At 39.5% G+C, this 12,997-nt stretch overlaps 1 protein-coding gene across 1 annotated transcript in view; it reads right to left on the bottom strand.

Annotated features, from left to right (window-relative positions):
• TTPA (tocopherol (alpha) transfer protein) overlaps positions 1–517 on the bottom strand; it is a 15,585-nt gene extending 15,068 nt beyond the window's left edge. The window contains exon 1 of the mRNA XM_010582959.1: positions 504–517. Coding sequence (XP_010581261.1) covers positions 504–517 — 14 coding nt within the window. The remainder of the gene's footprint in view (positions 1–503) is intronic.
• Positions 518–12,997: the final 12,480 nt, after the last annotated feature.

Genomic DNA, 12,997 nt, shown 5'->3' with positions numbered 1-12,997 from the left:
GGGGGGGGGCGGGGGGGGGCGGGGGGTCCCCCCCCCGCCCGCCGCAGGCCGGTCATCCCGGACCCCTGGAAACCGCTAAGGGCGGTTCGCCTTTTAGGCGAAAATAATCCATCTTCAGATATTAAATGGCGGAAAGCTGAAACCTCATTGCAGCTAAGGAGAGATGGGCGTTGCAACCTGGTCATTAAGGCAAATGTGCAGTAATAGAAATACATCCACTCTGCCTGGAGGAAGGATGCTGAAATTGAATTCAGCTTTAGTCCAACCTTGCTGCCCAGCAGCGAGTTCAATTATCGAAGGGGAAGAGTTCTATTATACTATAACCCTTTCCTTTTATTAGGTTTCCTTTGAGGTCTCTCTGGCCTACTTAGGCTAAAAGCCATACTTCATTTAACATACAATTTATAAAGCATTCTTAGGCCTATTAAAAGGTTTACAAAACTTTGTTCCAGACTATCTTCCCCTTCTCTGGCTTCCTACATGTACGCTTAATAATTACTTACTTTTTGATCGGCATTTTGGTCATATCTAGCCATGTTTTGGACTCTTACATGCTGCTGAAATGTCTACAGGTGTCCCCCTCAGTCTTCCGAATGTAAAAAAAAATCTGCCTAACTAAATGCAGATAGGTAAAGGGTGGGAGAACTGTGAATAATCTTGCCAAAAAAAGAGATTGAAGCAGGAACTCAAGGGACTGAACAGGAAAGATAAGCTTGCAGGGGCAAGGAAAGGATAAAAATTGGGAAACAGGTGGGTGGAGCGGTCAAGAGTATATGGAGGCGGACATGTAGAATGGCAGGGAGGTGTGAGGAAGTATCGACCTGCCCTAGATCAAGAAGAAAAAGCAAGCTGGAAATAGAAGAAACTAAGAGAACAGAATGTGGAGAGGGCAGTAACAGCAGGTTGTGCTCAACCTTTTGTTTCTGTACAGAGCTGGACAGAGCCTCCATGGGAAAAACGGCATGTAAACGTGTAACCCAGCCACGGGTGGCAGGACAAACACAAAGGGATATCACAGCAAGGTCATACAGTGTTTTTAAACACCACTTCCTAATTTCTGAGCACTTAGTTTTGCTATCTCAGTATTCTTGTAGCTTAGGGGTTTGTCTGTAAAAACAAAAAGGGTGAGAAAATACAGATACTTTTTGTTACAACTTTCAGCTGAGCAACTGGTAGCTTTTAACTAGCTTTTCTACAAAATTCGGATTGCGACTTTGGCTTCATATTTGACCAAAGTTAGTTTTACTAGCAGTTTCAGTGATTTCCCTCAAGACTGAGTTACAAAAATATCTGTAAATTTAAGGTTTCTATTAAAAATTCCACAAGTGAGACTGTATTTGTAACACTTAAGAGAGCTCTTATCTCTGACAGTGAAGATGTGATATCATCAGGGCTTCGTACAGAGGAGCCAACATGTCAAATACTTGACCCTTCACCAGAGCAATTAAGACCTGTTGCAAGATGAGGCTTGTACGTAAAGTTTATGTTTTGTTTGATTACATCTGGAAAAGACCTCAAGTACCTGAAAGCTCTGTCTAAATAAAATAGGCCTGTTTGTAAACTTTGCCTTTTTTGTGTCCTTGGACCATGATGATTACTGCTACAACAAAGACTTGAAATTGTGGCAATATCTCTTAGATGTTCCCTTTTGGTGTATTCCTGTGACAAACAGACTTTTCCCAGGTAGCTGCAATTTGCACTCTTTCAGCAGAAGCTTTACATCTGTGTAAAACCCACATCATACTTTAACAGGTCTTCTGTGGCAAGTGTTCAAGAGTTGTGTAGGCAACTATCTTAGACTGACTGTAAAATATACATGTACCTGTGCTCCTCTCTTTTACAGGACACTACAAAAATCATAAAAAGTTTTTGAGTTTCAACCCTACAGTAGCAGTTGTATGTTCTTTCTGTGAATCATATGGATAAATAGAAGGACCTTGTCTTTCACGCACACGCATTTAAGTAGCATTAGTACACAAATTTCAATAGGATCAAGATTAGGAGTTTAACTTTCATAGATGCTGAACACTTAATTTCAGTCACTGAGGACAGCAGGTAGTCAGCATCTCTGTACATTAAGTTCTAGTTAACTTGCTTAAACTTGTGCAGAGAAAGCCATCATGGAATGTTTAATTTTAAGGTCTTTGATTTTTTACTAAGAATTCACACATTTCAAAAGTGGAAATGCAGAGGTATGAATCAGGAGTTGCTTTACAGGGTGTCAGATGGTTTGCTCTTTCTTCTTGCCTTTCTCCTCAAAGAAGCATACACCAGCTAAAACAAAATAACACTACCAAAAAAATCTTAAGTCCAAATATTTATTCTTCAAGCCTATCACGTATTCCAGGGTGGATAGGCATTTGGGAAGAATTATGTTACCATTTATTAACTAGAGAGACATGAAATTGCATGTCACATGGAAAAAATATTATTTATCACTCTGGTATTTATTATGTACAGGTAAAAAAAAATAGTCCTGCACAATTAAGTAGACTCCTGTACAAATGCAAGCTTCCAGTGAAATCCAGAGCAGACAGTGAAATCAGTGGGACTCCCAGTTTGTCATGGGAGCCTGTTCCCATAAAGTACTTTGGAATACTACTGTGGAAGAAAGAAATCTTTCAAGCTAAGCAAAACTGAATTGAGAACCCATTACTGTGTCTGAAGGCTGACCATTTTGTACAGCAAAAAAAAGTGTATAATAGTTGTCATTCTTCTCTGAATCAATACTGTGGGAATGCCTCAGCATAGCAGTGCTGGAGATGTCAGCCCTTCGATGCAACTGAAACCCTAAGGTGTAACAGGTCTAGTTGTTGCAGTAAATTCTTTCTGATCTTCGTCTGAATTTCTCCATGATCCATCCTTCTTGTTGTCTGTCTACTCACTGGTGCTGATAGCATTGCTCAAAATTTTGGCAAACCTTTACCTATTGTACTAGGCCTAAAAGCTTACAATATACTGTCTAGCAGGGTTGGTTGGTGACTCAGCAACTTAGCAATAGCCTTTAAAAGTCTTACTCTATAATATAATTCAGCAATCTCAGCAGACAGTTGATGGTAGGTACGTGGCAGAGAACTTGTCTTTCATTTTACAGCACAATAGATTATTTGCAAAACCATCTTGGTGTAAAAATAAAGTTAAAAAAAAAAAAAAGTGTAGTATAAGCACTGCCTGAGCTTCTACTTAAATTAAATCTAGTTTATTCTGCTTTGTAAGACACTGCAATCCCTGGTGTGTGAAGAGATGATGAAAAACACTCATGATCAGGAACTGGCAGGGTAACTCAAGGACTGAGTGAGTGATGAAGGGGAAAACTTTGATCCTGCTGTCTTGCTGTAGCAAGAGTATGAATCATCTGCACCAAACCATTTGCAGAAGTGATGGTTTATTTACTGCCAGATTTACGGGCATCCCCTCAAAGTCTGGGCACGTCATAGAAGCAATAAGGGCTAGCTAGACCCAGCCCTGTCACGTGGCTGGGAGAATATGCATTGCACTATATATGTTTAAAGAGAAGAAAGACTTGTGTACCTTCCTTAACCCTCATCTCTTCCTCCTTTCAAATAAATCTGTGCCCATACGTATGGGGAAGGATTTACCTATTGGCTGTACATTTAATTAAAGACTTCAGGCTGTAATTTCACCTTTCACAGGTTTCCACCTATCACTTATTTTTAGTTGAAATTTAACTAACTAATTTCATGGGGTTTTCACTGAAGAGCTTCTGTAAACTGGTAGTGAGGAGAAGCCAAAAAAACCCAAACCAGCAAACACAACAGCTCTTCAGCAAATGTCTCGTTATTCCCTGCATCTGTGTGTTTCACAACTTCTGCCTGTGACCATGTGTTTGGTCTGGCTGGCTGTAGTGTCCCTCCCTGGGACCTCTGCTCACAATTTTTTGCTGCTTTTGCAGCTTGTCAACATTTCCACTGTATAAGCGCACAAGTGATAAAAGATGCTAACTCAGGTTGCTGGGGCTGACAGCCACTGAAAAGCTGTGAGCAAAATCAACAAGCAGAATCGATAGGGTGAATATTTGTGCATTCACGTGCCTTGTCTTTCCTGCATGCATTCCAGCATATGGTCACTGCCTGCAATATAGCTGCAGCAGCAGCGGTCTATGGGTTATGACTTGCTGTAGCAAGTTCCCCTTTCCTTTACCTTTAATGCCAATTACTCAATCAAAGCATGTTGTTTCAAGGTGTAGTTCTCGGCTGCCTTGTACTGAACTTGACTGGATTCTGCAACTACTTCGTCCTGTCAACTTTTTAGTCCTGTTTGTGGTATGCAGCAGGATACGCAGGGTACTAAATACAAGCCCTGACACAGAAGCAGTAACCAGTGCCCCGATTTAACACATTTTTGCCTGCAAAGATGACTTTAAATGGAGTTTTACTAGACAGGGAATTAGGTGCTGACTCTACACTCTCAAGATGTGCCCATCTCGGAGTCCTGCACTGGAATTCTGCACTAAAAAAGAAAAAACCTGACAAAAATAAATAACAGTTTTGGCAAATAAGGTGGCACTGCAAAGACTACTGAAAGCAATTTCCAGGGAATTAATTAGTATGTGGTAAACTTTGTTCAATGGAGGTTGTGAAGCTTCGAAGACATTCACCTCCCTCAGAAATCTGTGAAGTTTAAAGATTCTGACTAAAGCAGAATCAGACCTACTGCATGCTTTTCACATGAGAATATATAGCATAGATTCTCTGAGACACTGGTAAAACCATTTGAAAGTTAAAGCCTGTCAATAAAAACTTAACAATGAAAAGGGCACCTGCAAATACTGAAAAGAAATTATCCAGGTGCACCATAAACACATTTGGGCATGCAGATTTATAGAAACTAAGTATGCATTACTTCTTTCACTTCCATGCCAGATAATCTGATGCATTTTCCTGTCCTTCTTTTAGTTTTGTGACTACTGTAATACTATATACCTCAGCAAGCTAAATGCAAACTTTTGTTTGGGTCTTGCATTTTATTAGGGTTTAGGTTTTTATTTGGCCTACGCTTTAAATAGATCATCTCTCCTGATGAATTTATGCAGCTGTCATTCTGCTTCTAAATAGGAGAGAATCCAGTATATTATATTGTAAAAGAATGAAAAACACACAACACAGTCATTCTTCCTAAGTTGCTGGAGTTTTATACAAGAATATATTGACATTGTTGGAGTTTTATACAAGAATATGGCTGCACAGATCAATTCGTACAACAAACAAACATTATGCCGTATCTAAAATTACAACTATTGCTTTTACAATGCAGAAAATGCAGTATTGCAATTAATTTTTTTCTTTTTCCTTCTTGAAAAATATGTTTATAAGTATTTTCTTCTGTGAAACCCAGATTTATTTATTTTTTAAATCATGCTGTTAATCAGTTCTGTTAGTAGATATTTTAACAAGCAGTCCTAGGACACATCAAGCCAATTAGATGTGACCAAACAACAATCCTGTTTGAAACAATGGGCATCTTCTCACCTAGACAAGCTTTGGACTGCCAAAACATAAGTACTATAACCAGAATCAGGCCACTATAACAAACTGCTGTGTAGAATCCATGCATTGTTTACATTATGCCTGGACTAAACTAATAACTTAAGCCCTCACTCCTCTTTATGTACTAAGCATCAATGCAGCAGGTATTTCCCAAGCCTCATCCCTACTGCTAAACAGGTTTGTGAGGTGGAGAGGAATATATTGCATTATTGCCTTTTACTCCAAGTGTATAAAAATAATTTACCTTGTCATGATTTAGATACTTGGACAAAAATCAGGCATCAGTAAATGCTGTGTCTCTACTGGAACTGTAGGTTCTGTACTCTATAGGTACAGCACTGGCTTCAACTCTCTAGAAATACTCTTTAAAAATATTCTTTTGAGTAGGTGAGAAAAATAGCTACTCCTCTATCCTAATTTTCCTTCCACATACTGGATTAAAAACTGGTCTATGCTGCCTCCAATTGGTACTGTCTCAACACAAAGAAATCTTTCAGAAGAGCCATTGACAACCTAATTTTATTTAACACCAGCTTCTCTGTTTCAAGCTGCAGATCAATCGTCTCTACTGAGTTCCATGATGTACTTTTATTGAGCATGTAATAGCGTTGTCCACTGCCTTGATGACATGGGTCATGGGCATCAATATTTTATTTACAGAAGAGCCCTAGTGTGAGAAGTCAAGCCAGAGCCACAGCCTGTGGATAGATTTCCATTCCTTCCTCCTGACACAGTACCCGTCCTGCTGGCTGATCACCTGGAAACAAGATGAGGTAAACCTGGGGGATGAGAAATACTATCCAGTGTGAACCAAGAGCAGATGACAGTGCATCTCCTGTCGCACGCTACAGAGCTAATCTAGATTGGAGAATCTTTTATGGGGTAGGCACCGATGTCAGCTTTTCAACACAGCTGCTGCCACTGGGACACGTCAAAATTTTTTGCCCTTTGCAAGACAGCAAAATTGGGGAGGTCCAGAGAACAACTAGTTTTAAATAAATTTTGTTGATGCCGTTTCAGAGGAAATGTGTGCTTTTCAAGAGAGTTCTTCCAGAAGCTGTGTTGAGAAACTACTGTTCAGTGTTGGCTATTGGAAGTTAGCAAGTGACCGGTTTTAGATGATGAAACCAACGTGGCCTGGTTTCCAGTGGACCTGTGTTTTAAGTTCCTCCACCATCCTCAGCAGAGTAGTGCCAGCTGCCTTCCCTGTGTGGTTTGTTCCTGGAGCCGAGGTTAGACCCTCTGTCAGGCTGAGACGGTGGTGCTGAGCTGGCTGTGACCACCACACGTGCTGACCGGTGAACCTGAGGGGACGAGAGAGAAGTGAAGACAGCTGAGCTCATGCTGCAGCTCTCAAGGGGAGGCAGAAGGTTGCCCCTGCCCTTTCTCCAGTCCTTATACTTTGTAAGGACTTAATACCTTTGGGCCCCTGCCTTTCTGTCAAATGTAGTCACCATTAGCTGTCAGGTTGAAAAGTTTTGAGGGGAAGAGACAGGCCAGAGACTGACTGATGGACAGACAGATGGGCAGGCAATGTGATCACATTTATTTCCTTGAGAAATCAGACCTGTAAGTCTTATGCAAAACTGTGGAATGTATGTTGGTGAGCGGGATTTGCAAAAGCTCCTAAGACCCAGAACGGCAAATTTATTTATGCACCTCATCTTAACTCAGATAAAAGGAGAATTAAGTACCTAAGTAACATTTAAAGTCTAACCTAAATGACTATAATAGGATTTGCTGTATCACTCGAGTAGCCTTAATCCCACTTGCTGTATTTAAAATGGTAGATGATAGGACTTTTGGCACTGATTTAGAAGAGTCTATCATTTTATAAAGCTTACATAAAAGCAATGATAATGCCTGAAAACCTTGAAAAATTTAAAGTTACAACATCAGATGCCTTAATTCACAATCATTGTCTGAATGGTAAAATGTCACCGGGAAAACAAAGCCTTAGATTGGTGCCAAACAGTCAACACTGAAGCAACGTTCCTACAAATTTTTACATTGATCCAGGCAAATAAAAAAAATATTGGATTAGAGACCTCCCAGATAAAACATATAGCATGCCAGAGAAGATGACCAGTGAAATGCTGCAAAGGCACACTCAAGGCAAGCCTTCATTTAGTTTGCATTACTTCTACATGTGAGGTGTGTAGCAAAGAGCTATATGCTATGGTAGATAAGGTGTACTGACACTGTCAAAACCTGTGAGCAAATTCTGGCTGATAAATATTTGCAAGAAGGATTGCAGGGGAAAGTGGGCAGAGTGACTACAAGTACAAATGTGATACCTGTGTCTGCTGGGCATTGGCATTGTGAAAGTAAGACTGGTGTGCACCACTATCAAATTTAATTTCTCCTAGTCAAATGGAAAGCAGATTCCATCTGTGGGTCCAACATCCCACCCTCAGTATTTAGTTTTTCCCAGTAAAGTTGCTTTTTAAGAAGAAGATTAAGTAGTTTTAAATAGTTATTTTTTTAAACTGAGAATGAGGGCTTTTTTATATGTTTTTCAAATAACCAATTTAAGCTAGGGATGTAAATATAGCTGTCCAGAGGACAACTATCCATTTACTGCATTCCAAGATTACAAAATTTGCTTTCATTTTCTACTGTAAAACCCAAAACCTATGAGAGCATACCGTGTCAAAATATTTGGATTTGGATTTAAAATGTCTGAGGTATATTTAGATACTGCACTTGCAGTGACTAGACAGTCAACATCGGACATTTCAGGAAAAAACTTAATCCAAATTGTAGATCTCTGTGCCAGCAGATTGGTAGATCTCTGTGAAAGCTTTAAGTTTAAATGAGGAATATTTTCTGCAAAGAAATGGTTCCGAGTAGTTTTACTGCAATGAATGGCTTGATTTTCAAAAGTGCTTAAACTGGCACAAAGTACCAAATGAGGATAAAGGAATTCTGAAAATTATAATGTTTGTTGAGAAGCTTATCTCTAGGACCTTACAAAGAAGTTGGGCAGACACTAAGCGGTACAAATAGTTTGACCCATTTAAATTCTAAGCATTAGGCCATTATTTGCCCATCTCCCTGACAGTAAAACCAAAGCTAATAAATAACCACATTGCATCATCATTCCTTGCTACCTTCAGGGAAATCCTGTTTACTTTGATCCTTGCCTGCCAAGTGAAACAATATTTGAGTTCTTGAATGACACATGAACTTTAATCCAGGTTGGCAATCACTGAGTATTCACTGACTCAGCTGAGTTAATAAATGAATTAAGTATTTTTATTCTTGATTTCCTTTACCATTTTTTCAGTGAATTCAACTAAAAAGAATGCCTATACTAATCATATTCAGAGTCTTTATAGTAGCACCATTGAAGGAAGCATACTAGCGCCATTTCTCTCTTCTGTCAACGTTCTCCTTTCTTTTAGTGCATGAAGGCAGCTAGAGGACAGAGCTATCCTTAGACAATGAAATAGTCCTTCCCTGTGATGTCCTTTCAGCTGTCCAGGCAGGGGCACTTAGTATCATATTAGCGAAATTAAAAGAAAGGCATGAGCACAGAAGGACTGAGAAGGTAGCTTCATGATGTGGTTAACCAAAAAGAATGCTGTGATTCCTAAAAAATATGAATAATATTATGTATGCATTGATGATATTACTACTATGGTTGATGTTACTGCATTACCCTTTTCTCTTAGGTTCTGTGCAGACACAGAACAAGTTGGTCCCTGCCCTCAGGCAGCCTGCATATACATATAAAAAAGGCACAAAAAGACAGAGGATAAGAAAACAGTGAAACCATACTGGTCGAAACAATACGCCTAAATTATTGCATGTCTGCAACCTAGGTCTTGAGAAGCCTGGAAATGGCCTAGACAAGAGTTTCAAGGAAGGACTGAAAGGAGAAAACTCCTTTTGTAGAGCTTTTCCCAACAGTGAGGGCAAAAGGGGGCCTGCACCTAATTCTAACTCACTGCTAAAGAAAAGCTGGTGCCATAGGTTATATGGCAACAGTAAAAAGTACTTTGATTTGAGGATAAGCGTCTTAGGTTTGATGTGACAGAGAAATGGGAGGAAAACGATGCACACAGAGAGCTAACACTTTCAGATGTGCACAAAAAGCAATCTTTACAGCAGCCTTGTGGGTAGGTTTGGGCAGGGCAAGACTGAATTTGACAAGACCAGAAAAAGGTCTCAATAAATGAGACAACCATATCATGAATGAGAACTCCAGTTTTGTGAGCAGACAAAGAGAATTCTGTCCTGGACACATTATGCAGAGGGAATTAGTAAAAAAAGAGGGATGAAGATACAGAGGAGCCTGACATGTTCAGGTATAGCCAAAATGACAGGCAGCGAGATGACATCTGCCACAGCATCAAAGAGGAGGCAGAGAAGAGTTGGGCTGCGAGGGGGAGACTGTTGGCTAGTCATCCATGAGAGGAAGCCAGGAAGACATACTAGTATTTTAGTTGCAAATGATAAATGTTTTGGAGGTGAGAAGTGGATGTGACAATCCTAAGAGTATGACCAATTGCATAGAAAGAAATGGTATCTGATATGTATCTGAGAAGCCAATATAACCACAAAACAGAGCACATACCATACTCTATCTCAGGACAGTTATTAGTCAACTCTGTGTTGTTGCAAAGGGGTAAGGTATCTCATCTTCGATTTCTAACAGAGTTATTTCCATCTCATATTAGCCTATTTTTAGACTAAGTGGGTAAGTGGGTAAAAGGTTTTGCTTCCAAACAAAAATAATATGGTCTTAATGCAGATCCCTGGGATGGCCTGTTCCTAACCTCCTTCTGTTTGGAGAACCAGCCATTCACTCCAGCTTTTTGTTTGCTTGTTTGTTTGTTCTCCTTACACATTCAATGTTTAATTTGTAGCAAACCCCATGATTATTCATCCTCTTTAATCATCTTCATTCTGGGAGAGACCCTGTTGAAAAACTATAGAAGCTATGCTTTTAGGACATCTTTACCTGCTATTTTACTAGGTTTTCAAAAGCCTGCAAAGCGCTTTTCTTCCCCTTTGCAAAGGCTGTGTTGGTCTGGCTTTCAATCAAGGTATACTTCTGCAGTTCTATCATCAGACTGACTTCTCTCTAAACTTCCCATTTTCTGTCTTACAGATCACCCAGAAAATGTTTCTAAAACACTGACATCGCTCAGTTGTGTGGAGTTATACCAAGAATGAATTTGGCCTAGTTCAAAACTTATAGTAATTTCAGAACATGGCAGGGAAAAAAATTCCTTACTTAACCTAAATATTTTTCTGGTTAGCTTGCATTGGAAAATTTACAGATTAACTGAAGAAAACATCGCTTGTCCTATCTTAGCACTAAATACTGAAAAAGCTGTATTTTCTTCTTTTCATCCTGAATTATTGCTTTTAGTTCTTTTTACAAGAAATTGTGACAAACTAACTAAACCACTTGTTTAAACAAGTGAAAATTTACATAACCTTATGCCAGTGAGGTAGAAATTAACGCTTTCCTGTTCCTAGCAGAGGTCCTACCAAGGTGAGTAAGATCTATTCAGTGCTTGTTCAGCTCTTGAACCTGAATTCTCTCTCTTCAGTTACATTACAGCTGATAACAATAAGTGCAATGTGAAAGCACAGAGATCAGAGTATGTTCCTTCTGCATCTGGATGCTCTATCCTGAGCATGGCACAAGGAGCAGCTCTCTCCCTACTTTAAGGACTCACAGAGCCAATGGCTTCTTTCTTGCCTCTCTACTGAGATGACCGCCTACAGTTCTGGCTCTGCCTATGCAGCAGACTCACATCACCATGAACAAATATTTTATCAGTCTCCTCTCATGAAAATGAAACAGAGGTGGTAAAATACAAATTAGGTTATTAAAAACCCCCACAAACTTAATAAATATGTAGGCTAATTAAACATTAAAATCAACTGTCCTGGTTTCAGCTGGGATAGAGTTAATTGTCTTCCTAGTAGCTGGTACAGTGCTATGTTTTGGGTTCAGTATGAGAAGAATGTTGATAACACACTGATGTTTTCAGTTGTTGCTAAGTAATGTTTAGACCAAGTCAAGCATTTTTCAGCTTCTCATGCCCAGCCAGCAAGAAGACTGGAGGGGCACAAGAAGTTGGGAGGGGACACAGCCAGGGCAGCTGACCCAAACTGGCCAACGGGGTATTCCATACCATGGGACGTCATGTCTAGTATATAAACTGGGGGGAGTGGGGCTGGGAGGAATCGCCACTCAGGAACTAACTGGGTGTTGGTTGGCAGGTGGTGAGCAATTGCATTGTACATCACTTGTATATTACAATCCTTTTATTATTATTATTGTAATTTTATTATCATTATTATTATTATTATTATTATCATTATTAGTTTCTTGCTTTCTGTGCTATTAAACTGTTCTTATCTCAACCCACGAGTTTTACTTCTTTTCCCGATTTTCTCCCCCATCCCACTGGTGGGGAGTGAGTAACCAGCTGCATGGTGCTTAGTTGCTGGCTGGGGTTAAACCACAACATCAGCTAACCCAATCAACCCAAATGTGACTTCTGGTTTAAAAGAAAGACTTTAATTTTTGGCATTATACATACTGAACAATGAAGATACTCAGATACAGAACTAAAACTGGTGTTAAACTTCAGCAGCAACAACAAACTGGAGAAAGAAAATAGTATATATATAAAACTTGTGTATCTATTTCAGAACTACAATAACAAAGAAAAAGAAAAGGAGGAAGGCTTTGAACTGTCAACTTCATATTAATTGAGGGTTGCACTAACATTTTCTAATCTGCATATTTCAGATTACTGATATCAGCATTATTCCAAGATGTATTGCAGATAATCAAGCCTATTTTTTCATGTTCTATAAATCATCTTTGCACATAATGCTGAGTTTATGATTAATTTCTTCTCTATATCTTTCCAGTGACCCAAATCCTTCTTTCTTTGTCTCAGATCAATATCCTTAGGCTGTTTCTTTATAGACTATATTTTAAACATGAAAAATACCTGACATGATGTAGGCATACTAGGGGTGAAAGATTAGCCTCTCAAGTACATCACCCTAGTTTATGTATCTTACTCTGCTTCCCACCCTTGTGGTGAAAAGAGCCTTTGTGTTTTGGCCATGAGCAAAACAGACTTCGTTACACCTAAATGACATATTACATTTGATTGCAGTGCATTTATCAATAACTAGGTCTGAATTCTCTGGGTTTACATGTGCACCCTTTAGAGACTTTTATAATAGACTATCTAGAGTCTCTTCCACTGGCAATTCACGTGTGCTTTTCTTCATACACTGCCTCATTTTTTCCTATGAATAACAGAAGCCTGGCTTACTCTAAATTTGTCCTGTGTCTCTTAAACTATTCCAGCTGTGGTTACTTCCAATTTCCTAATCCTCAATAGCTGCTAGTGCAGCACCTCTGATTCCTGCCCAGCCCTCAGTATTACCTTCCGTTTCCCACCGGGCTCCCCCACTTCAGTTCTCCAGCTCCCTCACCCCAA

This window comes from Haliaeetus leucocephalus, unplaced genomic scaffold (genome assembly GCF_000737465.1).
Source record: "Haliaeetus leucocephalus isolate CR32 unplaced genomic scaffold, Haliaeetus_leucocephalus-4.0 Scaffold858, whole genome shotgun sequence".
NCBI classification, from domain to species: Eukaryota; Metazoa; Chordata; class Aves; order Accipitriformes; family Accipitridae; genus Haliaeetus; species Haliaeetus leucocephalus.
The sequence above is the reverse complement of the archived record's forward strand: the minus strand, read 5'-3'. Positions and strand labels throughout refer to the sequence as shown.